Source organism: Ostrea edulis, chromosome 7, assembly GCF_947568905.1.
Source record: "Ostrea edulis chromosome 7, xbOstEdul1.1, whole genome shotgun sequence".
Classification (NCBI taxonomy): domain Eukaryota; kingdom Metazoa; phylum Mollusca; class Bivalvia; order Ostreida; family Ostreidae; genus Ostrea; species Ostrea edulis.
The window spans coordinates 76,732,966-76,746,790 of NC_079170.1; the positions used below are offsets into that span (position 1 = coordinate 76,732,966).

The following is a 13,825-nucleotide window of genomic DNA, read 5'->3' on the forward strand; positions in this document are numbered from 1 at the left end:
CTTAGTGATCGAGATCGGAATGCAGCCGAAGTTCACGTAGGGTAGCCGGGAGAATATCACAATGTTACGAATGTCCATGCGAAGGCTCCTAACGCAATCTCTGCGACAAACGTGTCTGTATGGGGAATGTAAGGGTACTGCTTATCTTCCTAGAGTCCCGAAGTTTTACTCCTCACAGGCAGTCGCCAAGGAAAGTTCACAGTCAGATGTTGCAGAGAAAGAGACAGAGGAAACTCGAATTAAGAAGAGTAAACCTATGACAAATACCCCTTTTATTCGGGAGCTCTTTCTTGGAAGGTTTGCGAAAGTAAGTGTATTCGATTAAATTTATGTTGAGGTGTTTGTGGTACTAAATTTTAAGATAAAGCCTTGAGAAAAATCCTTTTTCTGCTTTTTATGTAACTAAATTTACATGTTCTCAAGGCGGATATTTGCAATGCATATACACATAGTTCAACTGTAGGATGTAATGTTAATTTCCTTCGTAGCATCTGTATCTCTGCGGTTTTAGGTTTAGGGGTACTACAATTAGTCAACATTTTCTAAAATGCAATGGCAATTTATGTTCCGTGATGGGCATATATGCCCATAATGATTATGTTTCAATGTTACCCCATTCAAAAACAATAAGTGTAGTAGTACTAGCAGGCTTTCAAGTGACATTCAAGTACAAAGTTGATGTTGCTTTACCTGTGAACATTAAAACTAAGAAAATAGTTAAATATAGCTCTTTTTATAGTTATAGAAATTAGCTACTGGCCCAAAGATCAAGTTCAATAAAATTGGAATTGGACGAAGTGAAACTTACATATCGCAAGACTGTCAGGCTCGTGCTTTTTATCAGGCCAAATATGTTTCCTATTTTACCCCACTAAAACATTTTATTTGAAATCTTAGTTTCTGATAGACTGATTACTATTAGTAAAATGTAAATCAGAGAAACTTGAATGCAAAAAGAATTTTTTTTATAAATTCAGGATTTTTTTTCTTTTTTTTTTTACATACATATATAGTGGTGTATTGGTTTAACTTGGGCCAAATTAAAAATATTGTTTGTTTCCCCTCGTCCAACCTAGTCTGAGAAAGTCGCATCAACCTAAAAATTTTTATTCCATCATTGTGGGGAAGTTTTTTCTTATTTCTGGAAAATTTCCAGGTCGTTTCAGGTGCAGATCAGTAATTTATGATGACCAGAATTTTCTATATCTTCCTTGGTTCTGATCTAGAATAAAAACAAATAATACAAATAGAGGTGGTCTGCTAGATTGAAATGAAGAAATGGTTTCTATACGATGAGCGAAGAGACAAGAGACTTATGGACATCGGGATGTGCAAATTGTGTTCTTCAGTAGGGGAAAGTGTTGATATTTTCGACAGTCAATTATAAGTATTATATCCATGTGTCCTCAATTCAAAACACCATTGTCCATAGTTAAAACATTCTACCTGACTTTATTTAAGTGTTATATATGGTGTAAATAGCAGAATAAATCCTATGAAACTCGAGTGTTCGTAGAATCAACCTTTAACACGTACAATATGTCTATATGTTCAGTGATTAGATGATGAGCATTTTTGAAATCTATGGAGTACTGTTGGAGGTATCAACACATTCCCTTAATTACTAAATGTGGCAATCAAAGCGGAACTTTACGCAAGAACCGACTTTACTAGTTTGACGCGGAAACATGGAATGATGTGCTTCATGACGTTTTGGTATCGGGCTTTGTTAATGGTCATGGAGATTTCATACTAAATAAAATTCTGCTGGCTAAGAAAAATGTTTTACTTACTAACAAAGTAACATATTTTTATGCCCCCGAGATCGAAGATCAGGGGGCATATTGTTTTTGTCCTGTCTGTCATTTTGTAATTCTGTCATTCTGTCTGAAACTTTAACCTTGCTAATAACTTTTGAACAGTAAGAGATAGAGCTTTGATATTTCACATGAGTATTCCTTGTGATAAGACCTTTCCGTGGGTACCAACATTTTTGACCCGGTGACCTTGACCTTGGGAGTTTTACCTACTTTTTGAAAACTTTAATCTTGCTAATAACTTTTGAACAGTAAGTGATAGAGCTTTGATATTTCACATGAGTATTCCTTGTTACAAGATCTTTCCATTGGTATTGAACCTTTTGACCTTGACATTTGACCTACTTTAATTTTTTTTTTTTTACATTGGTCATAACTTCTAAATGGTAAATATTAGAGCTTTCATATTGTACATGAGCATTTCTTTTGACAAGATCTTTCTAATGGTACCAAGATATTTGCCCTCGTGACCTTGGCCATCTTCGGAATTGGCCATTATCGGGGGCATTTGTGTTTCACAAACACATCTTGTTAAATATGGCATAGATCTTTTCAAAATTTCTTATCAAAATTGAAAAAAAAAGTTATATGTAGTGTCTGATTTGGGTCGGTGAATTTTTCTTTGGTTTACAGAGGATTGTTGGCTTGGAGTCAGTATATTCTGTATGTAGAAAGGGAATTTATGATAAGCAGACAGAAATAACCGCTACAAACTGGTGTGTATTACTGCACGTATTACATATAACGTGTAATTATATTTGATATCAACAGGATATTGCACAAGTACATGTAGATTTGTTACATGCTCACTAGCTGTATACGTGGACCGTTTTACAATTTGTTTACTGCAATACACTAGACACTAGACAGTTTCTTGTTTATCACATCATGCATGATAGCATTGCCCTCGGGGAATATGATTTTTCTTGGGTGAATAAATCTTCATATCTCCCTCACTATTATGCAATAAATGTATAATATTTCATACCATAAGATATAACCTTGTGACTTTGCTTGTATCATGGTTATGTCATGATCCTTTGGGTTGAAGCAACAGTATGTCAAGGTCTCTTTTCATGGGAATAACTAAAGTGTTGAAAAAAAAATCTTTTAAAATCACAACAGCTGAACAACAGCAGAGCCAAGGTGACTCAGGTGAGCAATGTGGCCCATGGGTCTCTTGTTATATAGCATCAGCAAGAATCTAGTAATCTAATAAATCTTCATATCTCCCTCACTTTCAGGATTTCTTGGATGAATAAACTTTTGTGATGCTTTCATAATTCGGTGACATTACACTTTCACGAATGACAAGACAAAGGTGAAGATGACACTAAAGTATGAGTTTTAGACATACAGAAAAACATGGTAACAAAAAGCAATCCCCCCTTTTCTTGATTATTTCCCTTTTGAAGGGGACATGACCCTCCATTCGAACAAACTGAATCCACTTCATCCAAGGATGATTTTTACCAAGTTTGATTGAAATTGGCCTGTGGGCCCCTTGTTTTGATTAGGATAAATAAAGAGATATTTTAATTTCATAACTAATTGTAATACTTTTGGATGTATTAAGATTTAGCTTGCGATCTGATGAAATCCTTCACTGTGTGTTGATGTAGGCAGTGTCTGTTCCTTTACTTTCTGGAGCGTTATTTTTCTGACCTGAGGCCCCATTACTTGATCAACATCACACTGATGGTTGTCAATTTACCAGTTTCCAACTAAAAAAACCCAAATCAGATCCCTGTTATTGAAGGGCAGAAAATCCTTGCAATTCATAATAGGAAATATTTCATGTTTTAATTAACAGGAAGTGCTGGTTTATCCAGAGCTGACAAAAGAGGAATTGGAAAATCTGAATCAAATGGTTCAACCGATCGACAAGTTCTTCAACGAGGGATGTAAGTATCACATTCAGGTGTCTGAAGCTGTAACTAGGAGTGCTAGGGGATGGAAAAGAGTGTATATGTAAAATTAACTAGGGGTGGATCTAAAGTTGGTACAAACTGTAAGGGATGGATCCAAAGGTGTAACATGAGGTGGATCTAAAGATGAGTTGGTTAAGACTGTAATTAGAGGGGTGGATCTGGATTAGTGTTTGTTTCAATTGCACCAAAGGGTGGATCTAAAGGAAATTTCTAACTGGGGGTTGTTAATAAGTGTTTTTCACTAAAATAATAGAGTCATTGTGAATTGTAGTGGACTCCAAAAGTATTGATGTTAACGCCAAGATTCCAGATGAAGTTCTCCAGAGCGTGAAAGACCTCGGCCTTTTTGGACAACAGATTCCAGAGGAATACGGTATCAGATTTATAGAAATTCAATAAACAGAAAAAATGTATAATGCATGGAGTGTTCATAATCCCATTAGACTGGCAATTTATGTCTGTCAAATAAAGGATTCACGCATCAATATAAGTTTGATTTTGAGTTATAATTCAAAATGCAGTAATGTTGAAAATAAGGTGCACCCAGTAAATAAATGAAAATGATAGTGTTTATTGTAGTAATTGAAATCTGTTACATATATAATCAGATAACTTTTTGAATCATGACCTACCCCTTACACTAAGAGAAAGAATTTCCATAACAATTTTGTCTGAAATTTTCATTTTTGATATAAAACATAATAACTATACATTCAGATTAACATACACAACTAACATACTCGTGAGGTGTAGAGTGAGATTAGTTTACTTCATACAACTGAAAGAGTGACATGATTCAGCAGAACATTGCCATGGTACTCCTGTTTTATTCATGTATTTTATAATTATATGACATTGCTGAAATGTTAGACATAGTTAGATAACCAAACAACCTCGAATTCCTTTGAAACTACCACTATAGGAAGCTGTCGGGATGCAATCTTGCCATTTAAATATTTCTAAATCCTACTTAGTGAGCTTTTCTGTGACTGTTTGTTATCAGGGGGACTCGGACTAAATGCAACAGAGTTTGCGAGGCTGGCCGAAATCACAGCTCTGGACGGATCAATTGCTGTCACACTGGCTGCACATCAGTCCATTGGGTTAAAGGTAAAATTAGTCACACTAACCACTCACTAGTCCATTGATATAAAGGTAAGATTAGTCACCCTAACCACTCACTAGTCCATTGATATAAAGGTAAGATTAGTCACCCTAACCACTCACTAGTCCATTGGAATAAAGATAAAATTATCAACACTAACCACTCACTAGTCCATTGATATAAAGGTAAGATTAGTCACCCTAACCACTCACTAGTCCATTGGGATAAAGATAAAATTATCAACACTAACCACTCACTAGTCCATTGATATAAAGGTAAGATTAGTCACCCTAACCACTCACTAGTCCATTGGGATAAAGATAAAATTATCAACACTAACCACTCACTAGTCCATTGATATAAAGGTAAGATTAGTCACCCTAACCACTCACTAGTCCATTGGGATAAAGATAAAATTATCAACACTAACCACTCACTAGTCCATTGATATTAAGGTAAGATTAGTCACCCTAACCACTCACTAGTCCATTGGGATAAAGATAAAATTATCAACACTAACCACTCACTAGTCCATTGAGATAAAGGTAAAATTGGTCACACTAACTGCATTATTAGTTGCACCATGACATTTCAAAAACAAAAAGCCATTCTAGAGCAAATTCTTAATTCCCCAATGACAATGTAACCAGTTTTGAAATAAAATGGTGTGTGTCTGTGTGCGTATCATGTTAAACAGCATATCCAAGGTTTTAAATGAAGTTCTCTGAAGTTATGAACTTCATATTCCTTGAGTTCTTTGATATTATTGCTATGATCTTTTACCTTGTAGGGTATTCTGATAGCCGGGAATGATGCACAGAAATCTAAATATTTACCTAAGCTTGCCACGGGGGAACATGTAGCTGCATTTTGTCTCACAGAGCCATCAAGGTGAGGAATTCCCTAGGCATTTCACTCATTCATTCTGTCCATCAAGGTGAGGAATTCTCTAGGCATTTCACTAATTCATTCTGTCCATCAAGGTGAGGAATTCCCTAGGCATTTCACTCATTCATTCTGTCCATCAAGGTGAGGAATTCTCTAGGCATTTCACTCATTCATTCTGTCCATCAAGGTGAGGAATTCCTTAGGCATTTCACTCATTCATTCTGTCCATCAAGGTGAGGAATTCTCTAGGCATTTCACTCATTCATTCTGTCCATCAAGGTGAGGAATTCCCTAGGCATTTCACTCATTCATTCTGTCCTTAAGTGGGGGACATAATTTCTCTGAATTAGCTTTTCTGTATGAGGTATCCCTTTTTAAGAATGATATATCTTTTTTCTGTATGAGATATCCCTTTTTTACAATGAGATATCTTTTTTCTGTATGATATATCCCTTTTTTAGAATGAGATATCTTTTTTCTGTATGAGATATCCCTTTTTTACAATGAGATATCTTTTTTCTGTATGAGATATCCCTTTTTTTTTTATAATGAGATACCTTTTTTCTGTATGAGATATCCCTTTTTTACAATGAGATATCTTTTTTCTGTATAAGATATCCCTTTTTTAGAAAGAGATATCTTTTTTCTGTATGAGATATCCCTTTTTTACAATGAGATATCTTTTTTCAGTGGGAGTGATGCAGCCTCCATACAAACAAGAGCCACACTCTCAGACGATGGGAAGACATTTCTTTTGAATGGCGGCAAAATCTGGATCTCTAATGGGGGGATTGCTGATATCTTTACAGTGTTTGCTAAAACAAAAGTCATGGTAGATGTGAGTTCTGTCAGAGTTTTTATACACTATTGGAGTATCTAGAATATCCATGTATATTTTATCAGTTGTCACAGATTTTCTCTCATTGATCACACCGCTTACAGTTAAAGGCTTCACAAAGTATACTGGCTTGAAGTGTCACAGTTCATATCCTCGTGTATTTTCCAAAATGAAATTTATTTCTTAAATATTTTCATGTACAGACAAATAAGTTTATGTTGCAGGGGTCTCAAAAGTCTTGTTTAAAGTCAACAATTTGCAAATTCTATGATGGTTATAACGATTTCATTTGCAGCCTGTCATTAGGGCTATTCCAGAAATAAATACATGGGGAGGCAACTTTTGTATATACCAAGCACCCATAAAAAAAAATAAAAAATTACCCCATGACCCATCAAATTGATAAACTCATTTTACAATGACCCATCTAATTAAAAAAAAAACTAACCAGACCCACCACAAAAATATTTTTAAAAATGAAAACGGTACAAATCTCGCGAGGTTTTCGGGACAAACATTCTAGTCAATGACGCGGTAATGCCTGTGCTACATTGTATCACAGTAGTTCTGAAGAAACGATGTCACATCAACAATCAAAGGCATCTATGGCGGGAATGTTGGAAAGATTGGGAGTCCAAACGATGCTATTATCATGAAATGGGTATGGATATGTTTTTCCACGAATCGTTCATCTTCTAATGGAGCCCGCGCCCGGAGGCCTCTATATCACCATCACACTGACTGATAAATATAACGCATCGGTACTCTCGTATAAATCAACTAAGGTTTGTCTATTTTTATTAGAAAACGGAATACCTATTGGTTTCAAAATATTCCCAAAATCGATGCACTGTAAACTGTAATAATCTACAGAACAGAGTTCGCCGCCATCACGTCCAAAGGGACCCTACTAAACGCGCCTCTAATTTGAAGAGTGCCGTAATGGAAAGTTATGCGCTGCAAAGAGCGACAACTCGAATAGTTCTATGTTACTTCCGATTTCCGTTTCGAAAGCAGCATTTCGAAAGCACGTTTTCCCTCCGACGTTTTGTAACCAACACGACAAGAGCGACAATAAAAATATTCTGAAAACTCAACACCCACGTGGCACAAAATAAAACAATAGAAACTACCCACTACCCATAATAAATATTTTTTAAACAGTCCAACCACGGACCAAATAAAATTTGAAAAAATACGACCACCCACACAAAAAAATATCATTTGCCGCCCGCCCCCCCCCCCCCCCCCCCCCCCCCCATTTGATCATTTCTGGAACAGCCCTTAGCCTAAGGTTGAATACTGTCTGATGCATTTCCCAAGCTTAGTTAGGTCATTCTTTACACACTGATTTTGACTACAGATTATGCTGGTTACATAATCAGGATGGATAAAGGGCTCACTGCGGGTGTGTCCAGTCAACAGGGGATGCCTACTCCTCCTAGGCACCTGATCCCACCTCTGGTGTGTCCAGGGGTCTTATGTTTGCCCTGCTCACAATTTTATATTCATTATAGGAGTTTTTAGATTGTTATTAGGTAATGACAAATTCAACTAGTTCTAATTGTAACGGGGACCGTTACAGATGTTCCCCAAACCTCCCCCAATTAAAAAGTGATGTCCTTGTGAATCTATAGGAAAAAATCATTTTATTTTAGCCTTTAATTACATGTAGTACGTTCAATATGGTCATTTCAGTACCAAGAAATGAAAGAAAGCATTGCACGTGCATACACGCGCACGCGTGTATGATTCCGAATTTTTGTTGATGTCATTCAACAGGCATTTGTATCATATACCCACAGTATGAATTTCATAACGTTTCCACCAAATATAAGGAAGTTATAGCGATTTTAAAATCGTCCAATCAGAAATCAGCACACGTGCATGCACGTACTGAGCAGTAATTCTAACCACAGCAATTTGTAAGGAGTACCAAGATACATCTAAACCCCTAATATGAATAGAATTTGATGAAAAACAAAAACGTTATCGTCCTTTAAAAATTGAACATTTAAAAAACGTTGCACGCGCATGCGCGTGTGTGTTGGCATTTTTTGTTACACCAACATATAGATACACATATTGTCTACGTATGCTGTGAATATCATCTCATTCGCTTCATAAATAAGATAGTTACAAACGTTTTAGCATTATCCAATCAAAATGAAGTGCACGTGCATGCGCGTGCAAATTGGTAATTTTGACCATGTAAATCAGTTAAGGGTCTCAATATCTACCTATGATATGAATTTCAAGCCATTTCAATGAACAACAAAAAAGTTAGACTGATTCCAAAGTTAGCGTACAAATTTTGTAGTGCACGCGCATGCGTGCGCGTGCTGGCAAAATAACTATTATTTTTCATATGTACAAATGATATACTATCATCCTATTTAGGTTTTATATCGCTTCCTTCAATATTCTGATTTTCCATTTTTTGTACCAAAATTGCAATGCACGTGCGCGCGCGTACATGCACGTGCAAACAAAATGACTATCACTATGCACATCTACAAACGCTATACTATCATCCTGGAAAGTTTCATATCGATCCCTTTTGTAGTTTCTGAGAACACTACCGGACAAAAAAGTACCGGAGAAAAAGAATAATAATAATAACTAGACACGATCTCGTTGCGAGCAACGAGTAGGTCTTCCGTCCGATTTGTTGATGCACTCGGAGTTAAAAAAAAAAAAAAAAAAGACAAATGAGTCCCAATTTAGTTTCCGACTTTAAGACACTTTAGATATAATCAATTTTTCATATCATAAGCTTCTGAAGCAAAGTTGCGGTGAAATTCGTTTGAAATTCGACTCTCCAGGCGAGCCATAAGGCCCGCGGGCCTATTTCTTGATGTCATTTGTTAGCCCTCTATAGACTCAACAACTTTAGTTCTATATGTCTTTACAAAATATTTACCTGTAAAAAGTTATTGAGATCGACCGATATCGACAAAAAATCGACTCTACAGGCGAGCCATTAGGACCATAGGCCTATTTCTTGATATCAATCGATAGATCTCGATAAACTGAACAACTTTTGTTCAATATGTCCTTACAAAATATTTACCAGTTACAAGTTTTTGAAATCGACTGATATCGACAAAAATCGACTCTACAGGCGAGCCATGAGGCCCACAGACCCATTTTTGGATATTGATCGATAGGTTATGACACATTGAACAACTTTTGTTCAATAATGCTTTTCAAAAAATATGTCGTTTTAAAGATATGAGGCGTCAAATATTTACGATTTTGGCCCTTAAAATCTCTAATTACGTAACATATGACCTACTTTTTGATTTGATAAGATCAAGCTCGTTGAGATGAACATTTCCGCTTCTACAACTTATTATAAAATATTAATAGTTTCTGAGATATTCTCAAAAACATTTGGACCCTTCTGAACCCCTAATATAAAGGGCCAGCCCGTTTTGCTTGATATCGTAAGAAAGGCCTTGTCATTTGAAACATTTTTTGCTCAACAAGTATTTAGAAATTCTTTACCGTTCTCGAGTTATCTCTACAAGAAATATTTAGGGGCCAAACTGTAGCTCCCTAACGGGGCCACATAGGGAGAAAACGAAATGTACATATTGTTTAGATTATCATTCTGAACAACTTTTGTTCAATAATGCTTTTCAAAATATTTGTCGTTTTCAAGATATGAGGCGTCAATTATTTATGATTTTGGCCCTTAAAATCCCTTATTACGTAACATATGACCTACTTTTTGATTTGATAAGAACAAGCTCGTTTAGATGAACATTTCCGCTTCAATGACTTATTACAAAATATTAATAGTTTCTGAGATATTCTCATAAACCTTTGGACCCTTCTGGGCCCCTAATTTAAAGGGTCAGCCCCTTTTGCTTGATATCGTAAGAAAGGTCATGACATTTCAAACATTTTTTGTTCAACAAGTATTTAGAAATTCTTGACCGTTCTCGAGTTATTTCTAGAAGTAATTTTTAGGGGCCAAACTGTAGCTCCCTAACGGGGCCACATAGGGTAAAAACGAAATATGCATATTGTTCAGATCATCATTCTGAACAACTTTTGTTCTTTATTGCTTTTCAAAATATTTGTCGTTTTCGAGATACAAGGGATAAAAAATTTATGGTTTTGGCCCTTAAAATCCCTTATTACGTAACATATGACCTAAATTTTTATATGAATAGATTTGGATTGTTGAGATGAACATTTTTTGTTCTTTGACTTATACCAAAATATTAACGATTTTTGAGATATTTGATCTAGACTTTGAGCCCTTCTAGATCCCTAATTTAAGGGCCTAGCCCCTAAATCTTGATATTTTCGAAAAGATCTCGTAAATGTGCACAACTTTTGTTCTACATGTCTTAACAAAATATTTGCAAGAAAAAAGATATTGGAGATCAAAGGTCCAAATTCGCCGAAATCGGCGAAAAATTTTGGCATCCATTTTTTCAGGTCCAGGCGAGCGTTTAGGCAAATCGCCTCCGGTAAAATCGAATCCCCCACAAATCTTCTAAAATGTTTACTCTATCTTGTGTAGAAATTTCAAGACTCTAGCTTCAAAACTAACGGAGGAGATGTGTGGACAACAAGGCCCTTCAAATAGTCACTAAAAGAGAGATAACTCCTGACCGGAAGTGACGTCAAGCACGAAATTTTGCAAGCAAAGTCTCGTCACCAAAAGACATCTTTCCTGAAAATTTCGTGAAAATTGATCGAGAAATGGCTGAGAAAAACGCGTGTACTACCAAGGAAAATGATAATAATAATAATAATAATAATAATAAAAATAATAATAATAATGAAGAAGAAGAACGCGAACAATAATAGTAAGGTCTTCCGCAGGAGACGGAAGACCTTAATAATAATAATGAAGAAGAAGAACGCGAACAATAATAGTAAGGTCTTCCGCAGGAGACGGAAGACCTTAATAATAATGAAGAAGAAGAACGCGAACAATAATAGTAAGGTCTTCCGCAGGAGACGGAAGACCTTAATGAAGAAGAAGAACGCGAACAATAATAGTAAGGTCTTCCGCAGGAGACGGAAGACCTTAATAATAAGAAACAGAGTAAAAACAATATGTTCCCAAACTTTTTTTGGGGAACATAATAATTAAAAATGAAGTGACAAAGAGAGAAAGGAAATGTAGGTTCCATTCAGAATTTTCCTGACATTCTTCACTTGAAAGTCCAAACTCTGTGTTGTTGGTTCACAAATAATTTAATAGAATTCAAAGAATACTGTGCATTAAAGGGACTGGTTCACGATTTTTGAAAAAAATGTTTTTCATTTTTGATGTTAAACATTAAAAATATAACTCATTTAATGTTGACAGCCAAAATTTTGACTTTCTGAATTCAAGAATAAAAGCAATATTTTAGCCTCAAATCAGTGTTATGTGAACAAAGACTCGAGTCTTTTAATGTATACAAACAAACCAGTGAAACAATAATTTTGTAATATAAAGCATCTTAATTCTGCAGAGTCACAAATTTTAACTTTTAGATGACACATTTTACCCAAAGATTGGTTGAAATGTGAAAGATATGATAAACTTTGATCAATATCCATTTCTTTTGAAAATTTCGTAAGGGCTATTCCAGAAATAAATACATGGGAGGGGGGGGGGGGTCGGGAGGCACCTTTTGTATATACCAAGCACCCATAAAAAAAAAATAAAAAATTACCCCTATGACCCATCAAATTAATAAACTCATTTTACAATGACCCATCTAATAAAAAAAAAAACTAACCAGACCCACCACAAAAATATTTTTAAAAATGAAAACGGTACAAATCTCGTGAGGTTTTCGGGACAAATATTCTAGTCAATGACGCAGTAATGCCTGTGCGACATTGTATCACAGTAGTTCTGAAGAAACGATGTCACATCAACAATCAAAGGCATCTATGGCGGGAATGTTGGAAAGATTGGGAGTCCAAACGATGCTATTATCATGAAATGGGTATGGATATGTTTTTCCACGAATCGTTCGTCTTCTAATGGAGCCCGCGCCCGGAGGCCTCTATATCACCATCACACCAACTGATAAATATAACGCATCGGTACCCTCGTATAAATCAACTAAGGTTTGTCTATTTTTATTAGAAAACGGAATACCTATTGGTTTCAAAATATTCCCAAAATCGATGCACTGTAAACTGTAATAATCTACAGAACAGAGTTCGCCGCCATCACGTCCAAAGGGACCCTACTAAACGCGCCTCTAATTTGAAGAGTGCCGTAATGGAAAGTTATGCGCTGCAAAGAGCGACAACTCGAATAGTTCTATGTTACTTCTGATTTCCGATTTCGAAAGCAGCATTTCGAAAGCACGTTTTCAATTTTCCCTCCGACGTTTTGTAACCAACACGACAAGAGCGACAATAAAAATATTCTGAAAACTCAACACCCACGTAGCACAAAATAAAACAATAGAAACTACCCACTACCCATAATAAATATTTTTTTAACAGTCCAACCACGGACCAATTAAAATATGAAAAAATACGACCACCCACACAAAAAAATATCGTTTGCCGCCCGACCCCCCCATTTGATCATTTCTGGAACAGCCCTAAACAATAACATACCACAGTCTTTGTTTACAAAACAAATAATAAACTCCATAAAATGAGCTTCTGTGGTAATGTATAACATTATTTTTTATGTGAAATTTTTTAAACATATTAGACAGTAGCTTTTGATCATTAAAAGTGAAAAACAAAATTTTGGGGGAAATCGTGAATCAGTCCCTTTAAACGGGTATTTTTTGGGGTTGTCCATATTTTGCAGAATTTCATGGATAAGAAGTTACAATGGCAAAACATTCTAAACTGTTCCAACAAAATTAAGATGTTCTCAAAATGCATCGTTATCATGCAATGGCAAAAATTTGAAACATAGAAATTCATGTGATTTACAACTTTTTAGGAATCAAATTGCAAATATTTCCAACCACAAAAACACCTGTTATACAGTATGTCAGCTTGAAGGCAAAAGATGGATGACTGGATTTCCTACGAACCTTAATACAGTGTAATTATACGTATAAATACTGCTTCAATGTTTAGGGTGCAGAAAAAGACAAAGTTACTGCCTTTATAGTGGAGAGAGCCTTTGGTGGAATAACAAGTGGAAAACCAGAGGATAAACTAGGCATCCGTGGCTCAAACAGTGAGTAAATTCCAACTTAAACTGTGTACCAAGGTGAAATATAAACCATCACTAACTGGGAGATCC

At 35.7% G+C, this 13,825-nt stretch overlaps 1 protein-coding gene across 2 annotated transcripts in view; it reads left to right on the forward strand.

Moving 5' to 3' along the window:
- The window catches only part of LOC125655633 (complex I assembly factor ACAD9, mitochondrial-like), a 31,956-nt gene continuing 18,131 nt past the window's right edge, over positions 1–13,825 (forward strand). For both annotated transcript variants that reach the window (XR_008797314.1, XM_048886000.2), the window contains exons 1-7: positions 1–307; positions 3,631–3,721; positions 4,020–4,121; positions 4,752–4,858; positions 5,644–5,744; positions 6,432–6,579; positions 13,657–13,759. Coding sequence is in view for 1 of the 2 variants with exons in the window: in XM_048886000.2 (XP_048741957.1) it covers positions 62–307; positions 3,631–3,721; positions 4,020–4,121; positions 4,752–4,858; positions 5,644–5,744; positions 6,432–6,579; positions 13,657–13,759 (898 nt within the window). In the remaining variant the exon portion in view is untranslated. The remainder of the gene's footprint in view (positions 308–3,630; positions 3,722–4,019; positions 4,122–4,751; positions 4,859–5,643; positions 5,745–6,431; positions 6,580–13,656; positions 13,760–13,825) is intronic.